Source organism: Rhinoderma darwinii, chromosome 13 (assembly GCF_050947455.1).
Source record: "Rhinoderma darwinii isolate aRhiDar2 chromosome 13, aRhiDar2.hap1, whole genome shotgun sequence".
In the NCBI taxonomy this organism is placed as follows: Eukaryota; Metazoa; Chordata; class Amphibia; order Anura; family Rhinodermatidae; genus Rhinoderma; species Rhinoderma darwinii.
The window spans coordinates 48,490,562-48,514,616 of record NC_134699.1 but is presented as its reverse complement, the minus strand read 5'-3'; the positions used below and the strand labels follow the sequence as shown (position 1 = coordinate 48,514,616).

The window sequence follows — 24,055 nt, the reverse complement described above, 5'->3', positions numbered from 1 at the left end:
CCGGCGTAAATTATAGTGTGAATCTACGCTGGCTTCTGGCTGGCGTAGATTTCTTTCAGTGGCGCACAAACAGCCAAAGATGCAACAAATTTATTTGGCGCATATTACTCCAGTTTTCTTTTTATTATGACTGGCGCAGTCTTAATAAATCGCCCCCATTGCTCCCTTGACATCTAGACCACCTACTATTATTATGGGTTTTTCTGGACATTGCATTGGGATGAAGAGGCAAACTGGTGCTTCCCTACTCATCCAAATCCACAATATCAGGTCTAACTTGACTGACTATACAGAGCTATGTAAAGCTGCACTATTGTTCCCACCAAAAAAACGGAAACCTTACGGAACAGAGACAAACGGAAACCATTAGCAACAGAAGCATTACCATTGAAAGCAATGGTAATGAAAACGGTAGCTATGGTTTCCTTTGCCGCCGACGGAGAGGTCTGCCACCGATGGCTCGTTACAGTTCCAGTTTGTGTATCAGAGCTGTGTCTTCTAACGATCCCAGCACCTGTTTGTCCATCACATGACCATGGACAGAATTGTATCTACTGGAAGTAAGCAATGAATGTTAACAATTAATAACAAGCAGAGATCTTGAAAACCATAAGGAATTAATGCAGAAAGTATGGATAACTTTTATTTATACAAAAAATAATATTAATTTGCTGAAAGCGGACACCCCTTTAAATGAAGCAGCTAGTTTTTACCTTCAGGACACTGCGATTATTTTTGTTTTTCATCGTTGCATTCATCGAACCATAACTTTTATATTTTTCCGTTGTTTTTTTTGGGTTTAGTTTTTACAGAGTTCACCTTGCGGCATAAATTACATGTTTATTCTGCGGGTCAATACGATTACGGCAATTCCAAACGTGTATAGGTTTTGTTTATGTTCTACTACTTTTGCCCAATAAGGGTTTGTTCACACGGGCTATTTTCAGCCGTTTTTTAAGCCGTAAACGCCCCGAAGAATGGCTAAAAATGCGGGGGCTGAACGCATCCAAACATCTGCCCATTGATTTCAATGGCGTTCCGTTCCCATGGGGCGTTTTTTACGTGGCCGTTTTTAAGAAACGGCCGTGTAAAAGAATGCCTCGTAAAAAGAAGTGCATGTCACTTGTTGAGCTGTTTTTGGAGCCGTTTTCATTGACTCAATAGAAAGACCGCTCCAAAAACGGCCGTAAAAAACAGCTGAAAATCAGAGGCTGTTTTGCCTTGAAATCTTAAACTTACTAAGAATTCTGTGCTTCTTCATCCAGGCCGGCCTCCTGGGATGACATTTCAGTCCATGTTACTGCTGCAGCCAATCACAGGGGTTACATGGAGTGAAATGTCATCCCAGGAGACTGGGCTGCAGGACGGCAGACGGATGCGTCGCCATGGCTAAAGTAAGTTAAAAACTTTTTTTCTACGTGCACAAGAAAATGGCGCCGGACGTCGCTCGGCCGAAGACCTTCAATTTGGACTGTGTGGGAGCGGCACATGCGCCGTTCCCACACAGACGGCGTACAGCATAGTGGATGGAACGGGCCCCGTTCGCATTCACTATGGGGCTGTATGTGCCGTATTCCATGTCTGTATGTGCTGTTAAAAAAAAAGTAAAACACAAAAACACACAAATATATAAAACATTTTTTAATAAAACACTAAAAGCAAATTGATATAAAAAAAAAAATTTCCGCAACACTCGTCCTTTAAGGGTGTGAATCCAGCCTTATCGTGCAAGTTCGAGAGATTGTGTAAAGGATCTGCCAGGCACAACTTCTGTGGATACGCCCATAGGTAATCAGTCTGCACCTGAGTCTATGTCTCTGAGACTGACTCCAGCTTCCACCACTCAGGATGCCAGGCTTAGGAGTGGAAGAGCCTATCGCAGCCTGGCCAGACGGAGCTAGCTCCCGCCCTCTGTCTATTTATACCTGCCTTTCCTGTTCCTCCTTTGCTTGTGATTCTTCTGGTGTGGTTTCCTGGCCCAGCTACAGCTTCTGACTATTTGATCCTGCTCCATACTGACCCTGGCTTACTGACTACTCTCCTGCTCTGCGTTTGGTACCTCGTGCACTCCTGGTTTGACTCGGCTCGTTCACCACTCTTGTTGCTCACGGTGTTGCCGTGGGCAACTGCCCCATTTCCTTTTGCTTTGTTTTCCCTTGTCTGTTTGTCTCTTGCACTTACTGAGCGTAGGGACCGCCGCCCAGTTGTACCCCGTCGCCTAGGGCGGGTCGTTGCAAGTAGGCAGGGACAGAGTGTCGGGTAGAATAGGGCTCACTTGTCCGTTTCCCTACCCCCGTCATTACATAATCACAAGCCCATATAACTAGTCTACCCTGGTCCCTGACACTACTATGGACCCCCTTGAGACCCTGGCCCAGCAAATGCAGGGTCTCTCCCTACAGGTCCAGACCCTGGCTCAGAGGGTCAACCAGCCTGACGCTACCATGGTAGTGTCCCTCACCTCACCTCTTGAACCCCACCTCAAGTTGCCTGACCGGTTCTCAGGGGACCGGAGGACTTTTCTCTCCTTTGGGGAGAGTTGTAGGTTCTACTTTCGTTTAAAGCCTCACTCCTCAGGTTCTGAGAGCCAGCGGGTGGGTATTATTATGTCCCGGCTCCAGGAAGGGCCCCAAGAGTGGGCCTTCTCCTTGGCTCCTGATGCCCCTGAACTTTCCTCCGTTGATCGTTTCTTTTCTGCTCTCTGACTCATTTATGACAGGACTGCCTTTGCTGAGAAAGTCAGCTGGTGACCTTACGTCAGGGTAAGAGACCTGTTGAGGAGTATTGTTCTGACTTTAGGAAGTGGTGCGTAGCTTCTCGGTGGAATGACCCTGCCTTAAGGTGCCAGTTTAGGTTGGCTCTGTCGAACGCCCTGAAAGACCTGCTAGTTAGCTATCCCTCTTCTGACTCCCTTGACCAGGTTATGGCTTTAGCGGTACGATTTGACCGACGTCTCAGGAAACGACAACTTGAACGTTTTTGTGTTTTCCCCTCTGACTCCCCCATGATACCTCCCGAGGTCCCGTTGCTTCGCTCTTCCACGGAAGACTCGGAGGTACCCATGCAACTCGGGGCCTCAGTGTCCCCCCGACAACGTAGAGAGTTCTGCAGGAAGAATGGTCTCTGCTTCTATTGTGGGGATGACAAGCATCAAGTGAACACCTGCCATAGGTGTAAGAATAAAGCAGCCGGAAAACTTCCGCGCCTAAGTGATCATCGGGGAAGTCACTTGGGCGCACAGGTATTTCCCGTAAATATGAAACGTAATAAAATCTTGCTTCCCTTTCAGGTCTCTTTTGGGGGTAGGTCTGCTACCGGCAGTGCCTTCGTGGATTCAGGGTCTTCTACTAATATCATGTCTGTGGAATTTGCCATGTCTCTAGCTATGCCTTTAATTGATTTGCCTAAACCTGTCCCGGTAGTGGGTATCGACTCCACTCCTCTTGCTAATGGTTATTTTACACAGCATACACCTGTTTTTGAACTCCTTGTTGGCTCCATGCATTTGGAGCCGTGCTCTGTACTGTTGATACAGGGATTATCGTCCGATTTGGTTTTAGGCCTTCCCTGGTTGCAGTTGCATAATCCCACGTTTGACTGGAATACTGGGGAGCTTACCAAATGGGGTAATGAATGCTTGACGTCATGTTTTTCTGTTAATTCTATTTCTCCCCCTGAGGAGGTGAACACGCTACCTGAGTTTGTTTAGGACTTCGCCGATGTTTTCTCTAAGGAGGCCTCCGAAGTGTTACCTCCTCATAGAGAATACGATTGCGCTATCGAATTGGTACCAGGAGCTAAGCTCCCTAAGGGTAGGATATTTAATCTTTCTTGTCCCGAACGTGAAGCCATGAGAGAGTATATCCAGGGATGCCTGGCCAAGGGTTACATTCGCCCCTCTACTTCTCCGGTAGGTGCTGGTTTCTTCGTAGGGAAGAAGGATGGTGGTCTTAGGCCAAGCATTGACTACCGAAACTTGAATAAGGTCACTGTAAGGAACCAGTATCCCCTTCCTTTGATTCCTGATCTCTTCAATCAGGTTCAGGGGGCCCAATGGTTCTCTAAGTTTGATTTACGGGGGGCTTATATCCTTATCCGCATCAAAGAGGGGGATGAGTGGAAGACTGCGTTTAACACGCCCGAAGGTCATTTCGAATACCTCGTCATGCCCTTTGGGTTGTGTAATGCTCCTGCGGTCTTCCAGAATTTCATAAATGAGATTTTGAGAGATTACCTGGGGGTATTTCTTGTAGTGTACCTTGATGACATACTGGTGTTTTCCTAGGACTGGTCCTCCCACATTGAGCATGTCAGGAAGGTGCTCCAGGTCCTTCGGGAAAACCGAAAAATGTGTGTTTGGGGTACAGGAGATACCATTTTTGGGTCAAATCCTCACTCCTCATGAATTCCGCATGGACCCCGCCAAGGTCCAGGCTGTAGCGGAATGGGTCCAACCTGCCTCCCTGAAGGCGTTACAGTGTTTCTTGGGGTTCGCTAATTATTACAGGAGATTTATTGCTAACTTCTCGGTCAGTGAAAAGCCTCTTACGGACCTCACTCGCAAAGGTGCTGATCTCCTCCACTGGCCCCCTGAGGCTGTCCAGGCTTTTGAGGTCCTTAAGAAGTGCTTTATCTCGGCCCCGGTGCTGGTTCAGCCCAACCTAATGGAGCCATTTATCGTGTAAGTTGACGCATCCGAGGTGGGAGTGGGGGCTGTCTTGTCCCAGGGTACCAGGTCCCTCACCCATCTCCGTCCCTGTGCCTACTTCTCCAGGAAGTTTTCGCCCACTGAGAGTAACTATGATATTGGCAACCGCAAACTCTTAGCCATTAAATGGGCATTTGAAGAGTGGCGCCACTTCCTGGAGGGGGCTAGGCATCAGGTAACGGTCCTTACCGACCACAAGAATCTGGTTTTCCTAGAATCTGCCCGGAGGCTAAACCCGAGACAAGCTCGATGGGCGCTATTTTTTTACCAGATTCAACTTTTTGGTTACCTATAGGGCTGGGTCTACAAATATTAAGGCCGATGCACTGTCGCGTAGCTTCATGGCCAGCCCTCCTTCGGAGGAAGATCCTGCTTGTATTTTGCCTCCTGGTATAATCATTTCTTCTATTGATTCTGATTTAGTCTCTGAAATTGCGGCTGATCAAGGTTCAGCTCCCGGGAACCTTCCTGAGGACAAGCTGTTTGTTACCCTGCAATACCAGCTAAGGGTACTTAGGGAAAATCATGACTCCGCACTATCTGGTCATCCAGGCGTTCTGGGTACCAAACACCTCATTGCCAGAAACTATTGGTGGCCTGGGTTGCCTAAAGACGTTAAGGCCTACGTCGCCGCTTGTGAGGTTTGTGCTAGGTCCAAGACTCCCAGGTCCCGACCAGCGGGCTTACTACGTTCTTTGCCCATTCCCCAGAGACCTTGGACCCATATCTCCATGGATTTTATCACCGATTTGCCTCCATCTCAAGGCAAGTCGGTGGTGTGGGTGGTAGTAGACCGCTTCAGTAAGATGTGCCACTTTGTGCCCCTCAAGAAACTACCTAATGCCAAGACGTTAGCTACCTTGTTTGTCAAACACATCCTGCGTCTCCATGGGGTCCCTGTCAATATTGTTTCCGACAGAGGGGTACAATTTGTTTAATTGTTTTGGAGAGCCTTCTGTAAAAAGTTGGAGATTGATCTGTCCTTCTCCTCTGCCTTCCATCCTGAAACTAATGGTCAAACTGAGAGGACTAATCAATCTCTAGAACAATATTTAAGGTGTTTTGTCTCTGACTGTCAATATGATTGGGTCTCATTCATTCCCCTCGCCGAATTTTCCCTTAATAACCGGGTCAGTAACTTGTCAGGGGTCTCCCCCTTTTTCTGTAATTTTGGGTTTAATCCACGGTTCTCCTCCTTCTCACCTGGTTGTTCCAACAATCCCGAGGTAGAGGTCGTTCATCGGGAACTGTGCACAGTCTGGGCCCAGGTTCAGAAGAACCTAGAGGCGTCCCAGAGCGTACAAAAAACTCAGGCTGATAGAAGACGTTCTGCTAACCCCTTGTTTATGGTTGGGGATCTGGTGTGGTTATCGTCTAGGAACTTGCGCCTTAAGGTCCCGTCCAAGAAGTTTGCTCCCCGGTTTATTGGGCCGTATAAGGTTATTGAAGTCCTCAATCCTGTCTCCTTCCGACTGGAGTTGCCCCCGTCTTTTCGAATACACGACGTGTTTCGTGCCTCCCTCCTTAAACGCTGCTCCCCGTCCTTGGCTCCCTCGAGGAAACCTCCTGTTCCCGTTCTCACCCCTGAGGGGGTGGAATTCGAGGTGGCCAAGATTGTGGACAGCAAGATGGTCCAAGGCTCCCTCCAGTACCTGGTCCATTGGAGAGGATACGGGCCTGAGGAGAGGACTTGGGTACCCGCCCGGGATGTTCACGCTGGGGTATTGGTCAGGAGGTTCCACCTTCGTTTCCCCAATAAACCAGGTCCACTTAGAAAGGGTCCGGTGGCCCCTCATAAAAGGGGGGTACTGTAAAGGATCTGCCAGGCACAACTTCTGTGGATACGCCCATAGGTAATCAGTCTGCACCTGAGTCTATGTCTCTGAGACTGACTCCAGCTTCCACCACTCAGGATGCCAGGCTTAGGAGTGGGAGAGCCTATCGCAGCCTGGCCAGACTCAGCTAGCTCCCGCCCTCGGTCTATTTATACCTGCCTTTCCTGTTCCTCCTTTGCTTGTGATTCTTCTGGTGTGGTTTCCTGGCCCAGCTACAGCTTCTGACTATTTGATCCTGCTCCATACTGACCCTGGCTTACTGACTCCTCTCCTGCTCTGCGTTTGGTATCTCGTGCACTCCTGGTTTGACTCGGCTCGTTCACCACTCTTGTTGCTCACGGTGTTGCCGTGGGCAACTGCCCCATTTCCTTTTGCTTTGTTTTCCCTTGTCTGTTTGTCTCTTGTACTTACTGAGCGTAGGGACCGCCGCCCTGTTGTACCCCGTCGCCTAGGGCGGGTCGTTGCAAGTAGGCAGGGACAGAGTGGCGGGTAGAATAGGGCTCACTTGTCCGTTTCCCTACCCCCGTCATTACAGATTGTTTGCTAAAGGGGAAGTCACATTGTAGAGAAGTTGGCTATATTGGTAAACTAAGGACATTTCCACACACAAATGGAATTGTATTATTTCCTGTGTAGGGACGCCCCTGTACTAGTACAGTTTTATATTAAACGTATGTTCAGTAAATTTCTTATACTAACTTTTTTTTTTATCAACATTTTTATATTCTCCTTTTTCTTCTTTTCTGCTTTTTCGTTTTCCTTTCTTTTGGTATACAGAATTTTTATGTACAGTTGTAATAGCACAACACCCTGTGTAACAATACATTTAGTATAACATGCGTAAAAGCATTAAACACCCTCTAATAAAAATGTCCCAATCATCCCAAAGGGTCTATTCAGCAGAGGAGGCATACGCCCTCCTGGCCTCTGACACGAAGGCCGGATTCACAGGAACGTGTTATACGTCCGTGCTACGCGCGTGTTTTTCATGCGCGTCGCACGAATCTATGTTAGTCAATGGGGCCGTTCAGACTGTCAGTGATTTTCATGGAGTGATTTTTGTCAACATAAAACCAGAGTGTTATAAGGATGCTGGCTGCGCGAAATTCACGCAGCCACGCACCATATGCTGATGACACACGGACCTTTTGCGCGCGCAAAATGCGGCATGTCCGTGTGAATAAGGCCTAAGGGTGGGTTCACACTGAGTTTATTGCAGACAGAAAATTCTGCCTCAAAATTCTGTATGGAACGTTGAGCCAGATTATGATCTTCCTGCACGCCGTTTGCCGCGTTTTTCGCCCGTGGGCATTGAGCACAGATGGGCAAAAACACAGCGACACACGCTCTCTCTGCCTCCCATTGATGTCAATGGGAGGCGAGTGACGTAAAACGGCTGAAGATAGGGCATGTCGCTTCTTTTTCCTGCAAGATGGTTTTTCCACTCACAGGAAAAAACCGCCACCGCGTCCCATTGAAATCAATGCGAGCCATTTTCGCCTGTTTTTTGGCGCGTTTTCCGACGCGGTTCCCGCGTCAAAAAACTCAAGTGTGATACAGCTAACGAGGGAGAATAGGACTATGCCCCATTCCTCTTGTCCTCCTGCTCCTCATCATCCTCATTCAGTGATGAAGAACCCCCGCAAAGGCGCCCCAGGACAACAGCTGAGGCAACCCCCCCAGATAAGTGATACCATGTGGAACCTGCCCCCTGAGAATTATGAGCCTTACATTACGGTTTTCATAGGCAGCTCAGGAATTCAGTTTGCAGGCCTCACAGAAATGCCATTTTTCAAGGTCTTTTTCTCTGGGGATTTTGTTAATTTAATTGCGGTCCAGACCATCATTTTTTAGCTATCTCACATGATAGGATTAGATTCAGTGCCACAGACAGTATCTCACATGATAGGATTAGATACAGGGCCCCATCAGACAGTATCACAGATAAGCTCAGATACAGAGCCCCATCAGACAGTATCACACATGTTAGGATTAGATACAGGGCACCATCACAGTATCACACATGATAGGATTAGATACAGGCTGCATCTAAGCCTATCATGTGGGATACTGTCTGCTAGGCCCTGCATCTTATCCTATCATGTTATACTGTCTGCTGGGGCCCTGTATCTAAGCTTATCATGTGAGATACTGTTTGCTGGGCCCTGTATCTAAGCCTATTTGTGATACTGTCTGCTTGGCCCTGTATCTGAGCCTATAATGTGGGATACTGTCTACTGGACCCTGTATCCAAATCCTATACTGTGTGATACTGTCTGCTGGGCCCTGTATCTAAGCCTATCGTGTGATACTGGGTGCAAGAAGGACTTTTGCAGTGGGGCCCATGAGTCTTTAGATACGCCCCTATATAAAGTGGTTTTATTTTAGATATACTATTAGATTAGCATAAGTTGTTTGAAAGCTAAACATTTTTCAAGGGAAAACAGCCCCGCATTTTCAGCCGTTTTTTTTATACATCAATCGTTTTTTTATCCGTTTTTACGGCCGTTTTTGGAGCTGTTTTTCTATTGAGACAATGAAAAAGTCTCCAAAAATGGCTGAAGAAGTTACATGCACGCCCCGTGGGAACGAAACGCAGTTTTTTCCCATTGAAATCAATGGGCAGATGTTTGGAGGCGTTCAGCCCCCGTATTTTCAGCTATTTTTCGGTGTGTTTACGGCTGATAATAAGCTGTGTGAACATACCCTTATAATTTTAAATATGTGCGTTGTTCATGTGGAAAGAAGCCACGATGATCCAGGCAAAAAAACTCTTTAGGAGATCTATAAACTGATGAAAAAGTACAATGATGAATTGTAGTGATAATCTTCAGTGTTGTGTGATCGTCTTAACCCTACGAACTGTACTGTACAACTATCGGACATGGTTCACACGTATTGTACCTAAATCTATTGACATCCCCCTCTTCTCTCTATTTCATCTCTCTTCCATCACGCGTTTTGCACTAGTTCTTGGCTCTGATGCTTCGGTTTTGGCTTGGAAAGTGCAGAGCAGCAGTTCCTTCCACAAAGCTTCTCTGTTTCCAACAAATCCTCTCAGAGTTTGGATGCATTTTTGTCTAATGATTCAGCAGCACATGAGAGGAAAAGAGCTGGATCTTACTGTTACCCGCAACCATCATTTGTCTCTACCACCCACTACTGCCGATGGTTATACCCCATTTCTTCACTTTATTAATGTCTTCCTACACACCTTGACTGACCCCATGTTTCTACTTGCTTTTTCCAATCTATCTTTAAAGAGGCTCTGTGACCAGATTCTCAAATCCCTATCTCCTATTGCATGTGATTGGCGCTGCAATGTAGAGAACAGTAACGTTTTTGTTTTTTTTAAAAACATTCATTTTTGGCAAATGAATCACTGGTCACTGATTGGTCAGCGTCATACACGTAAACACGCCCAGTTAAAAGCACAATACACGCCCAGTTGGACATAACGAAAAAAACACACCCAGTTGTCCATTTCAAAGTGCATTTGCATATATATATAAAATAGGTCATAACTTGGCCAAAAATGAACGTTTTAAAAAAACAAAAAACTTTACTGTTATCTACATTGCAGCGCCGATCACATGCAATAGGAGATAAGGGTTTGAGAATCTGGTGACAGAGCCTCTTTAAGCTATCGAAATTTCTGTATAAATAGTAAAAGTAGGATCATATGATTTGTGAGATGCACGTAACTATTGTTATGTATGAAGCCTGAAATAGTCATTTTAAATGACCATCTCCCTATCAAAGAACTCATGTAGGTCTGCAGAAGAGTTAAGGTATGAGGCCGGGTTCCCACGTAGCGTAAACGATGTGCAATTTCCGCAACAGAATTCCGCAACAGAAAGCCAAGTGTTGCGACTTTTGCGACGGAATCACTGCGATTACTCCGCAAAAATTGCAACTCCGGAAAAGAAAAACATACTTACCCAGAACGCCCTCCTTTTTCCTGCAGTCCGGCCTCCTGGGATGACGTTTCATCCCATGTGACCGCTGCAGCCAATCACAGGCTGCAGCGTCACATAGCCCGCAACGCCATCATAGGAGGCCGGAGCGAACGTCAAAGGAGGGAAGGGTTAAGTATGAGCGTTTTTTTATGCAGCGGAAATTCCGTCCTAAAAAACTAAATTTTTCGGATGGTTAGTGCTGCGGGTTCCAGGTCGGATATTCTACGTGATTCTTATGCAGCGTATCCGACCCGTGGGAAACGGTCACCAGCATTTCACCTATTGAACTCTACTCAGCCCTCGCTGGCCGCTGCTGTCAAAAGTTCATTTTTGTTATCCCCTCACCTAAACTCCTCCGTAAATAACGGTCTGCAAACATTTTGCGCCTTTTATGGTAATAATTCAGTCCCGTTCGTCCCTCTTCTTATGCCTGCCCACTGGTGAAAACTGGCCAGCCCTGAATGCCGAAATCTCGTCTGAGATAGCGCACATACACCCGTCACGTATGGTCCGACACCCTTCCCTGCTTTGTCCGGGCCTAAAATCTAGTTACTGCGCCATATGGTGTCCCGTTGTGCGCATGCATCAGAACAGGACAATGGTGCGCAAGCGCAGGATTTCGTGTGTGCTGGTTTGAGCCGTCAATTAAAAGTAAGGAGGCGGGGTAAACTCGGAAAGGCTTGAGGAATAAAGATATGACTCTTTTCTGCCATATAGGAGATTCATACTGTATATGTGATGGCAAATCAATGACTTTCCTATAGAAACACAAATGCTATATTTTTTCTGTGGTATTCATGAAAGGCATGGGTATGGGCATGTTTGCCACTGTAATTTGAATGTTTTCTTTTGTTTACATGCAGTGATCAGAGCGAAGGCTATAGTGGGCAAAGAGGTTGACAGTGGGAACGACGTCTATGGAAATCCTATCAAAAGAATCCAGTATGAAATCAAACAAATTAAGGTAGGAAGGCAAACCTGAGCGGTCAGGTGTCATGGCAGATTGTCCGTTTTAATTATGTAGATAATTGGGTTTTCATGTTTCGGTCAAAATTTGGTTTTTGCAACGATTTATGGCAAAAAAAAACACATATTGATCGTGATATGTGAACCCAGCGCAAATATAACATGCAGGGTTCTTTGCGTATATATAATTCCATGTGGCTAAAGCCTATTAGGCTGGGTTCACACTGCATGTTTTGGTTGCGTATTGAACATGCTTTTTTTGGGGTTTTGGTAGATAAACTCCCATGTCTCTCAATGGGAGTTCAACAGCCCAAAAAAAAAAACGCATTTTAAAAACGCAACAAAAGCGCACAGTGTGAACCCTTCCACCATCAGCCGTACCCCTGGTGTCCAGAGTGGCTTTGCAGCTTCCTGAATCACCCTGCTTTGGCCCCATGCACACAACCGTAGAATTTGTCCGTAATTACGGACCAATTCACATCTATTGACCACGGACACCTTCCCGTATGTTTGGGGGAAGGTGTCCGAGCCGTAGAAAGCCTCCGCAAAAGACAGGACATGTCCTATCTTTTGCTTTTTACAGTCCATGCGCCCACACTTTATTTGGCCTCCGCCTGGCCAGTATATGTTATTATACTGCAAGAAAAAAAATGGAATAGTGTAGTAGACTATGCTATTTCATCAAGGGGAGTTCAGTAAAAAAAAGTATTCAATTTTTTTTATCATAGTAGCCTTCTCAATAGCTTTTCATGACGTATCCGTTAAATTGATGCCATTATATGAGCCTATTGGTGATGAATGCGTTAAACAGATGCCGAATATTGGCATCCCTCGCCCATAGGCTATAATGGTATCCGTTTTATGTATACATCATGAAAAGAGTCCGGAGAGTTCATGATGTATCCATTAAACGGATACCATTATAACCTATGGGTGATGATGTCACTTTTAGGCATCTGTCACAACCTATGTTTCTATTTAATCAGATTTTTTATTAAACATTTTGTATCTTTATAATATAAACAGGACACACCAATATAAAGAGTTAAACACAAGCCCCTACAATCAATTATCCTACCCCCACCCCTCATGAGAGACAGCCGCATACAGGATCACTAGGCACCCAGATACATCAGTAGCTCAAAACTGTGTGCAGTCAAATAATAAATTGTGGTCAATATCATATCAGCAGCCTTAAGACTAGAGGATACTGGTAAAAAAAAATCTGTTTACAATTTATTCTTTTTTAAACTATCCAACCAAAGATACAGAATCATACGAGTATGATGTATAGCGCCACCTCACAGGATTAATGTAATAAATACCTACTCAACATAGCACTTCAGTGGATGAGAGCCGAGCTGTACCGAGTCTAGTATCGACCAAGGCCCGATTTAGTAAGTCTGAAGTATCAATCCATCTTCCCCAGCGAAAGCTGCTTCTATCCTCTCCTCGGGGTCCCCGGCCGTCACTGACAGCCGGAGACCCGACATTCAGCTGCCCGATCGCGCGGGCAGCAAGTTAAAACCACAGCCGTAAAAAGTCTATGGCTCGGGTTTTAAGGACCCTGACCGCTGGCCGTAAAATACAGCGAACGGTCAGGACTAGTTAAATAAAAAGCATTACTGTCACCTACATTACAGCGCCGATCTTCTTATGTAGGAGACAGGCCACTTATAATGTGGTGACAGAGCCTCTAACAATTTTTTTTTGTTTTGTTTTTAGAACAAATCACACTTTCAAAAAGTATATCGTTTTACTACATACGCAACACATGTTTTATATTACAAACAAACAATTGAGCAAAAAAAAATCTTTTTTTTTTATTTTGGCTATATTTTTTTGCTTTTTAAATTTTTAGAAAATTTTAATCAAGGCCTAAAACATAGTAGGCTACTTCTCCTAAGTTTCAGAATACCACAAAAATTCACGCAACCCTTTCTTTCGCCATGTTATAGCATCCAGAATCACAGATGCCCCTATTTACTTTCAGTTTGCATTTTTTGCATGAACCATTTTATCACACCACACTGCATTTGTGCTAAACCTGTGGTGCCAAAACATCAAACGTGGCCAGCAAAGTACACCATCTAGTAAAGTAGACCACTTATGGTATTCAAAAAGGGGTGTATTAGAAAATTGTCACTTTTAATTTTTTTTCTAATTTTGTTAGAGGATGAGACCAAAAAAATAAAATGGTCACTTTTTCTATTTTGGTGTCAACTCGGCGGCATTTTTCATGTATACACCACACATCATGGTAAAAAATCACCATATTGCCTATATGGCATCTTCTGCTGAGCAAAACGATACCCCACTTGTGCATGTAACTTTTTGGCCATGTTGGGACGCCCAGAGGCAAACGTACCTTTTCAAGTTGCGTTTTTTTGCATGAACCATTTTATGATGCCACGTGGTCTTTGTATTCCACCTATGGAGTAAAAACATCAGAAGTGACCTAAAAAGTACTCCACTTAGTAAAGTACACCACTTATAGTATTCAAAGAGGGGTCTATTGGAAAATTGGCACTTGAATTTTTTTCAAGAAAGCAAAAGTTATTCCACCCACCCTGGTCACTTTAAAGAGGCTCTGTCACCAGATTTTGCAACCCCTATCTGCTATTGCAGCAGATCGGCGCTGCAATGTAGATTACAGTAACGTTTTTATTTTTAAAAAACGAGCATTTTTGGCCAAGTTATGACCATTTTTGTATTTATGCAAATGAGGCTTGCAAAAGTACAACTGGGCGTGTTTAAAAGTAAAAGTACAACTGGGCGTGTATTATGTGCGTACATCGGGGCGTTTTTACTTATTTTACTAGCTGGGCGTTCTGACGAGAAGTATCATCCACTTCTCTTCAGAACGCCCAGATTCTGGCAGTGCAGACACAGCGTGTTCTCGAGAGATCACGCTGTGACGTCACTCACTTCCTGCCCCAGGTCCTGCATCGTGTCAGACGAGCGAGGACACATCGGCACCAGAGGCTTCAGTTGATTCTGCAGCAGCATCGGCGTTTGCAGGTAAGTCGATGTAGCTACTTACCTGCAAACGCTGATGCTGCTGCAGAATCAACTGTAGCCTCTGGTGCCGACACGATGCAGGACCTGGGGCAGGAAGTGAGTGACGTCACAGCGTGATCTCTCGAGAACACGCTGTGTGTCCTCACTGCCAGAAGCTGGGTGTTAACGAACAGAAGTGGATGATGCTGATTCGTCAGCATCATACACTCCCATTCCTAACGCCCAGCTAGTAAAAGAAGTAAAAACGCCCCGATGTACGCACATAATACACGCCCAGTTGGACTTTTACTTTTAAACACGCCCAGTTGTACTTTTGCAAGCCTCATTTGCATAAATACAAAAATGGTCATAACTTGGCCAAAAATGCTCGTTTTTTTTTAAATAAAAACATTTCTCTTATCTACATTGCAGCGCCGATCTGCTGCAATAGCAGATAGGGGTTGCAAAATCTGGTGACAGAGCCTCTTTAATTTTATTGGACGACCTCTTTTCTTTAGTTGGCATAGTGGCGTCAGTGTGCACAGTAGTCAACATGAACACGTCTTTCTTATCGCGATAGAGAAGTGCTAGCATATTGCCGCAACGGAGAGAAGCAGATTTTAAGCTTTTGGCTCTTTAGAGCAACTGGAAATCCCTTTCTTGTATGGTGGATAGTGCCACAGGCCCCTGTATTGGCCGCTTGGAGTCTTTTGAATAGGGGGATACCCGAATATTTTTCCACATATAACTTGTAGCCTTTGTGGAGCAATGGGCCCATTAACTCCCAGACAATCTTGCCCGTTGAAAAGGATCTGTCACTAGTTTAGTAATGCCCAATCTCCTAGCTAATCTAATAGGCGCTGTCACACTGATAATACTGGTGAAATCCCAATTTGTCTAACGTAATCCCGATTTACCTCACATAGTCCCAATGTGCCTCACATACAGTAATTCCCATGTGCCTGGCATTAGGCACTTAGGGGTTATGAATGTGAAGTACATGAGGACACTTACTTTTAGTAACCCCATGTGCCTGACAATAGGAACACCATAGGCTTCCGCTAGTCTGGTATTGTGAAAAGCATTACCCACATAGCGTTATTTGACGTCTTGGTTCAAATAGCAAAAAATAACTGCAATGCCTCCGCGTGCCATATGCGAATTACGCATAAATATTCCTCTGTAGCAGGAAGGGTCCTGCAATTTTCCTTTCATGGCCCTGTTCACATGGAGTTTTTTGCAGGCAGAATAAATCTGCCTCAGAATTCCTTCAAGAATTTTGAGGCAGATTTTGTACTGCCCCCGTTTTTGTTTTCTGCGATGTTTGCAGCTTTTTTTTGCCTGCGACCAATGAATCCAATCAAGGACCGCGGGCAAAAAACAGCGGAAAACCCTCAGAAACGAGTGCCACAGATTTTTCTGCCTCCTCATTGATTTCAATGGGAGGTTAGAGGCGGAAACCACGGCAAGAAAAAACATGACACTTTTTCTTCGAATGAGCGGCCAGGAGCCGCCCGGGGAAAAAAATGTCTTTGCCTCCCATTGAAATCAATGATGGGTGATCTCAGACGTTTTTTGGTGCTGATTCCAATGCAGTTTCCGCATCAAAATTAGCGCCTAAAAAGTCTGTGTGAACTGATCCTAACGCCTCCCGATTCTCTCCCCTCTTCCCTCAGCCAGGCTGCTGTGTCAGATTCTGTCAAATCCCGCCATGTAGTCAGGATCCGGTGCACACGCTTTGGGTATCGGCTTCATAGACGTCCTGCGCTTGATCTGCAGGCGTGGGATTGGATAAAGGGACGTCTAATGCAGCAGCTTGGCTCAGGGAAGAGGGGAAGGAATGGAGACTCTTTCAGCCTAATTAGCATACGGCACAATGGTTTTCACAATACCAGAGCAGCTTGGGGCGAATAAAATGGTGACAGACTCCCTCTAATAACGTATTTATAAACCTTTCCCTTGGCAGGAAATGCTGTTTATAAACATGCTGCAGTAGGTTTTGGTGTGACTCAGTACCAGAGTGAAAACCACAACTAAAAACGGTAAAAAAAAAGCACATCAGTACAAAGTCAGTTTGTCAGTTCTTATTATATCTGATCGGTGGGGGTCCAACTCCCAGCATTACTGCCAATCAGCTGTATGAAGGGGCTGTGGCACCTCTTCATTGTTTACAAAGGAACAGCACCATACCTTTGGTTGTGGCTGTGCCTGGTACTGCAGCTCAGTCCCATTCAAGTAAATAGGACTGAGCTGCAATAACAGACAAATGTACAGAGCTGCGCCAGAGTAAACAATGAAGGGGACGCGGTTCTTGCTGGAGCGCTGCGACCCCTCATGCAGCTAATCGACAGGGGTTCTGGGAGTTATACCCCCACCGATCAGATATTGATGGCCTATCCTAAGGAAAGGCCATCAATATTACAGTCCCACAATCCCCTTTAACCCCTTAATGACCAGGCATGTTTGTACCTTAATGACCAAGCCAGATTTGTCAAATCTGGTATGTCTGACTTTATCAGAGAATAACTCTGTGAAAGTTTTGAATATCCAAGTAATTCTGACATTGTTTTTTCATCACATGTTGTACTTTATTTTAGTGGTAAAAGTAGACTGATACGATTTGCGGAAATTAATTAAAAAATAGAAAAATGGAAGAAATTTTGTAAAAATTACCATTTTCCCCTATTTTTAACTGCAATATGTCATATATGTACACACATACTGTACAATTTTTTTAATTAAATATAGATTTCTATCTCTTTACTCCATTTTGGCAGCACTTTTGAAAAAATAAAATAAATTTTCAGCAATTTAGAGGACTTACAAATTGAATAATAATTGTATAAATTTTGAAGTACATTTTGTTTTCCTGCACCAAGCCAGGTTTTCAGAGGCTCATAGGTGTCAGAATGGTGGAAACCCCCACAAATGACCCCATTTAGAAAACTAGACCCCTTAAGGTATTTACCTAAGGGTATAGTAAGTATTTTGACCCCACAGTTTTTTGCTAAATTTAATACATAGCAGGTGAAAAAAAAAAAATTTCACTTTTTTTCATAAAAGTATCAGTTTGAAGACCAATTTCTTTGTAAAGAGACCATGAGAATGAAGAAACACACCACAAAATCTATCACCCTGTTTCTCCTGTTTTCAAAAATACCAACATTGTGGCCCTAATGCGCTGCCTGGACACACGGCAGGACCCAAAAGGAAGGGAGCACCCGGAGGCTTTCAGGACTCCTATTTTGCTTGAAAATGTTTTAGGCCCCACTGTACATTTGGAGAGGCTTTGAGCTGCCAGAACGATAGAAACTCCCCATAAACGACCCCATTTAGAAAACTAGACCCCATAACGTAATTATTTAGGTGTATAGTAAGTGTTTTGAGCCCACAGTTCTTTGCTAAATTTAATGCATATCAGGTGAAAAAAATAATAATTTCACTTTTTTCATAAAAGTATTAGTTTGAAGACCGATTTCTTTGTAAAGCGAACATGAAAATGAAGAAACACACCCCAAAATCTATCACCCTCTTTCTCCTGTTTTCAAAAATACCCACATTGTGGCCCTAATGCGTTGTTTGGACACACGGCAGGGCCCCAAAGGAAGGGAACACCCGGAGGCTTTCAGGACTCATATTTTGCTTGAAAATTTTTTGGGGTCTCAATGTACATTTGGAGAAGCTTTGAGCTGCCAGAATGATAGAAACTCCCCATAAACGACCCCATTTCGAAAACTAGACCCCTTAAGGTATTTATCTAGGGGTATAGTTAGCATTTTGACCACACAGGTTTTTCGCTAAATATATTGAAATTAGTCTGTAAAAATTAAAATGTACTTTTTTTCTGAAACATAGAAATTTTTATTATTTACAAGGAATAACGAAGAAAATGCACCCCAACATTTGTAAAGCAATGTCTCCCGATTATGACAATACCCCATATGTGGTAATAAACTGCTGTTTGGACCCACAGCAGGGCTCAGAAGGGAAGGAGCGCCATTTGGATTTATGATTTTGCTGGAATGGTTTTCGGGGCCATGTCGCATTTGCAATGCACTGGAGGGACCAAAACAGTGGAAACCCACCAAAAGTGACCCCATTTTGGAAAAACCTTCAAGGAATTTTTCTAGGGGTATAGTGAGCATTTACACCCCACGGGTCTTTTGCAGAGTTTATTGGAATTAGGGTGCGAAAATTAATATCAACATTTTTTCCACTAAAATGTTGCATTTTCTCATTTTCACAAGGGATAAAGGAGGAAAAAAACAACCATTTTTTATAAAGCAATTTCTCCCGAGTACGGAAATACCCAACATGTTGTCATACGTTTTCTCATTAGAAATGAATTAACCCTTTCAGGACTGATCCATTTTTTGCTTTCATATTTTAGATTTTCACTCCCCGCTTTCCAAGAGCCATAACTTTTTTATTTTTCCATCAATAGAGCGGTGTGAGGGCTTATTTCTTGCGGGAGGAGCTGCAGTTTTTATTGGTAACATTTTTTGGTACATAAAAAGTGATTCAAAAGTTGTATTACATTTTTTTTTTTAGAGCGAAGGTTTCAATTATTACATTTTTTTATGGTGTTCACTGTACAAATTAAATATTGGTATATTGTAATAGTTCGGACTTTTACGGACGTAGCGATACCAATTTTGTTCATTTTTTTACATTACTTTAGAAGAAAAATGCGAAAAGGTGTTTTGTTTTTTTAACTTAAAAAAAAAAAATTCTCACTACTAATAACTATAATTCGTCTACACATTTTATTAATCAATCCCCTTAGGGGACTTGATCCAGCGATCATTGGATCACTGGTACAATATACTGCAATACTAATGTATTGCAGTATATTGTTATTCTTACAGGCTTCTGTAACAGAGCGATCGCTGTACCTGTCCGTTAGTCCTGGGTGTCAGCTGTAATACACAGCCGACACCCGCAGCGTATGGAGCGGGCTCAGCACGTGAGCCGGCTCCATACATCAACCGCCGCATCATGACGGGCAATTAAGTCATAGTGCGCAAAGGGGTTAATGCGCAGCGGATGGTTCAAAGTGAAAATTGCAATTTTCCACTGATACGCCATTTTAGTGCATAATATGTTGTGCCTAGTTTGTGCCACAGAAGACAAATACCTCATAAAACGTTAAGCGGGTTCTCTCGGGTATGACGACGCCATATGTGTGGGCGTAAACTGCTGCTTGGGCACACTGTAGGGATCAGAAGGGACGCCATTTTGCTTTTGGAGCGCAGATTTTGCTTGGTAGGTTTCTGTTTTGGGTTTCGCTGGTATTTCAGTTTATAATGTGGGGGGCATATGTAATCTGTACATCAGGGTATATGTAAGCTGTGCGGAGTACATCAGGGTATATGTAAGCTGGGCGGAGTACATCAGGGTATATGTAATCTGTGCGGGGTACATCAGGGTATATGTAATCTGTGCGGGGTACATCAGGGCATAATAAGAGGGTATAATAATGGGGTAAATAAATAATAATCCGCAGATATGTGGCCGGTGTCGCACTGATAAATGGCGCCCGATCTTATCCGCTTTTGGAACACTCTGAACATTTTGCATCGCCATATTCTGAGAGCCAGAACTTTTTTATTTTTTCACCACCGGAGCCCTGTGAAGGCTTATTTGTTGCGGGACAATCTGTCGTTTTCATTGGTACCATTTTGGGGTACATGCGATTTTTTTTGATCACTTTTTATTCAATTTTTTTGCAATCCTGAGCAAAAAACAGGAATTCTGACACCGTTTTTTAGGTTTTCTTTTTGCGGCGCTCACCGTACGCTATAGGTGACATTTTTACTTTATTCTGCGGGTTGGTACGATTACGGCGATACCAGATGTATATAGGTTTGGTCCTTTTTTTTAGCATTTGCGCAATAAAATGACTTATTTATAAAAAAAAAAAATTCTGTGTCACCATATTCTGAGAGCCTTAATTTTTTAGTCAAAAAAGCTGTGTAAGGGCTTGTTTTTTGCGGGACGGATAGAAGTTTTTATTGGTACTATTTTCGGGTACATGCGACTTTTTGATCACTTTTTATTCTTTATTTAGGGAGCGGTGGTGACCAAAAAAATTGCGATTCTGTCGTAGTTTTTTATTGATTTTTTTTGGGGTGTTCATCGTGCGGGAAAAATAACATTATAGTTTTATAGTTGGGTTCGTTACGAACGCGGTGATACCAAATATGTGTACTTTTTTTAACGTGTTCATTTTTTTTCTATAATAAAAGTCTTATTATAGGAAAAAAAGCATTTAGTGTTTATAGAACTTATAACTTTTATTTTTACACTTTTTTTAAAACATTTTTATTACTTTTTTAACTTGTCCCACTAGGGGACACTTAGTCTTGCAGCTTTGATCGCTGCTGGAGTTACATTACACTACACACGTGTAGTGTAGTGTAATGTAGTCTAACCGTCATTGTGACGTGACTGTCACACTGACAGGAAGCAGAGGAGGAACGGCCGGAGGCTGTTCCTCCGAGGCTTCCGTGCATGGCAACCCGGAGGTCATTATCTGACCTCCGATTGCCGTGACAAGCATCGGTAGCCCCCACGATCACTTCGTGGGGGCTGATGTTCTGCAATCCGTCGCCGCACTTAAGGGGTTAACTGCCGAAATCAGCGGCGATGGTCCGCTGTCCGGCAAGACTGATGTCTCAGCTGTCGGGGACAACTGTCAGCGCGCGTCTGTCACTCTGTGTTTACACAGAGTGACAGTTTGAAATGCGGACGAAAATGAACGTCATGGTGCGGGAACTAGCAGCCGACCATGACGTTCATTTTCGTCCTTGGTCGTTAAGGGGTTAAGCCCAAAACAAAAACAGCTGCAAAACGTAAAGTCTAAACCTAACCTTGGAATGATTTAGTAGTATCTGCTGATTGCATTCAAGAATATTTTCATTATTTATGTTCATATAAATATTCGTAGCCATTCATACTGTATATATATCTTTCACCTGCCTCTGTAGATGTTCAAGGGACCTGCCGAGGATATACAGTACATCTTCACAGCTCCTTCATCAGCTGTATGTGGAGTGACACTGGAGACTGGAGGCAAAAAAGAATATTTGATTGCAGGTTTGTTCTTTTATATATGATTATGTTCTTTCGTGTAGTCTTTTTTTTTTTTTTTTACAATTCTGTTCACACGCAGTGTTTTCAGACGTATTTTGGGGTGTAAACGCCTTGAAATCCGAATTGAAAAACACGAATGAAACGCTGAAAAATGGCGTTTAGTACAGACAGGGCTTTTTTTACGCTGCGGTTTTAAAAAACGGTGCGTAAAACGACGCTGCATGAAAATAATGTTTTTCATAGGGTCAATTGATGAACAGCTCCAAAAACGTCAAAAAAAAAAAAAGCTTCAAAAATGTTTTCTGTTTGAAATATGGCTGAAAATCAGGGGCTGTTTTCCCGTTCTGCACCAGTGCTGCCGCTTCCATAGTACATTGCTTCCCTGCGGCGAGGACAGGCTGTACTATCGTGACCTCTGCAGCCAATTGTTGACTACATCGATAATGTAATTATATGTGGCACGTCGTCACTGTAGTGATGTATACAGTCTGATAGAAGACCACGGTAGTGCTGGAAAGGTGGAGAATTCAATAGGTGAGTGGGTGTCTATTTGTTGTTATGCCATAAGCAGCGGCTGTGAAAAAAAATCTTTGCACCCTGAAGAAAACCCTATCACTACCATCAACTTCTTACACACATGTGATCCTTTTCTGAAACATCAGTGCCAATGAGGAGAATGAACAAGTAATGAAATTACACTTGACACGTGAGCTACTTTTTTCACGAGATCTCTCGGCTACTTCACTGTGATCAGCAAAGAATGGCATTACACAATTCCCATTAAAAATCGATGCATGGTCAAGCCACGTCCTCCAGAAGGAAATTTTTTCCAAGACTCTCCATCTTGGCTATTAAAGGCCTTAGCAAGTACCCTGCCTCTAATAGTCATGTGCCTTAAAGGGGTTGTCCAACTTCTGATGACCTATCCATGGCCGGTCTTAGATACGTTCGACCAGTGCGGTCGCACAGGGCGCCAGCCGCCACACTGCAAGAGGGACGCCAGTGGGCGTGTGTATCCCTGCACCGTTGCAACTACCAGCGGGTCAGGTGCCACTCGCTAACTGCACCCGGGCCGGCCTTAGGCAGTCGCCTTTCCGCCCGGGCGCTACTTCACTTAGTGTCCATCGCTACCGCTGTAGCAGCCATAGCGGCTGCTAGCGGCGACACAGGCCATGAGGGCGGTGACACCCGGACCCCGCACCGATAAGCCTCTCCGGTGGCCTGCGGGCACCAGATGTTGTGGCACATAATGATATGGACAGAGCCCGGAAGCAGTTGGCTTTGTACATAGCATAGCGGCCGTGCTGCAGAACTGCAGGTGTGCTCCTATCCACTTGAATAGGAGCAGTACTTTAGCTCGGCCGCTATTCCGCGGCCGGAGCTAACTGCTTCCAGTTTGTACGTCCGGTGGATAGGTCATCAGTGGTCAGAAGCTGGAAAACCCCTTTAACAGAGCATATGGCAAAGGGGTTGTCTAAATCAGCCAACCCTTTAATCTTTTAAAGCTACCACTGTTCTATTTGTTTTTGTATACTAAAGACATATTCATTTCACTATGTAAACTAGACTTCAGGAGATTGAAATTGTTCTTTTTGTTATCCAGCGGTATAAACCTACTTAGGGCGCATTCACATGTGTCAGATTTTGTTGCATAAATTTTCATTTAATTTCTCGTGACTGTAGAAGATTCATTTTAAGTAGTTGTGGGGGGGGGAAAAAAGCTGCAAAGTAAGGCCCTGTTCACACAGCGTTCCTTGAAGCGGTTTTTGCAACAAAAACGGACGAAATTGCCTCCCATCTATCCATCGGGAGGTGGAGGCAGTTATTTTCTTGCGAGCAGAAAAAAATGCCATATCTTGAGGTGTTTTCAGCCTCAAAAACCACATTGAAATCAATAGAAGACGGAAAAAACGCCGCAGCATTTTTTTTACGCGTTTTTGGGCAAAAACAACCAGCGTTTTTTTCCTTGGTCTGTGGATGAAAGAGGTAAAAATAACGCGCCAAAAAAAGGTGCCAAAATTTGCGGCAAAAAAACGGCTGTCGTGCAAAACCACTTTAAAAAAAAAACGGAGCTGATTTTTCCAGGCAGAAATTTCTCCCTGCAAAAAAAAAAAAAACAGTGTGAACAGTGCCTAAGGATGCTTTCAAAAATAGAAGCGTGAAGTTTTTTTTTGTTTTTTTTTATAAAGTAACAAAATACAAAGTGAATAAACAGAAGAAAAATCTAAATCAAATCAATATTTGGTGTGAAGACGACTTCTGGCCAGACTTCTCCGAACAGTAGATGGGTGTACCTGGGTCCCACTGGTTTCTGCCAGTTCTGATCTGATGGCACTGGACAATTTCCTATTTTGAAGGGAAGAAAGCATGATGTGTCTTTGATCTGCTGCACAAAGTCTCCTTGGCCACTGCGTCTACAGTCCTCAACGTTGCCCATTTCATTGTGCTTCTTCAAAAGTGTTTGAACACTGTCACGATACAGGGGTATGTGG

The 24,055-nt window shown here is 44.0% G+C and overlaps 2 protein-coding genes across 4 annotated transcripts in view; one reads left to right on the top strand and one right to left on the bottom strand.

The window, feature by feature from the left end:
• The window catches only part of ENGASE (endo-beta-N-acetylglucosaminidase), a 174,527-nt gene that overhangs the window by 119,114 nt on the left and 31,358 nt on the right, over positions 1-24,055 (bottom strand). For all 3 annotated transcript variants that reach the window (XM_075845092.1, XM_075845097.1, XM_075845093.1), the window contains exon 2: positions 13,837-13,899. The gene's annotated coding sequence lies outside the window, so the exon portion shown is untranslated. The remainder of the gene's footprint in view (positions 1-13,836; positions 13,900-24,055) is intronic.
• The window catches only part of TIMP2 (TIMP metallopeptidase inhibitor 2), a 48,132-nt gene that overhangs the window by 19,899 nt on the left and 4,178 nt on the right, over positions 1-24,055 (top strand). Inside the window, exons 2-3 of the mRNA XM_075845100.1 lie at positions 11,366-11,466; positions 21,458-21,566. Coding sequence (XP_075701215.1) covers positions 11,366-11,466; positions 21,458-21,566 — 210 coding nt within the window. The remainder of the gene's footprint in view (positions 1-11,365; positions 11,467-21,457; positions 21,567-24,055) is intronic.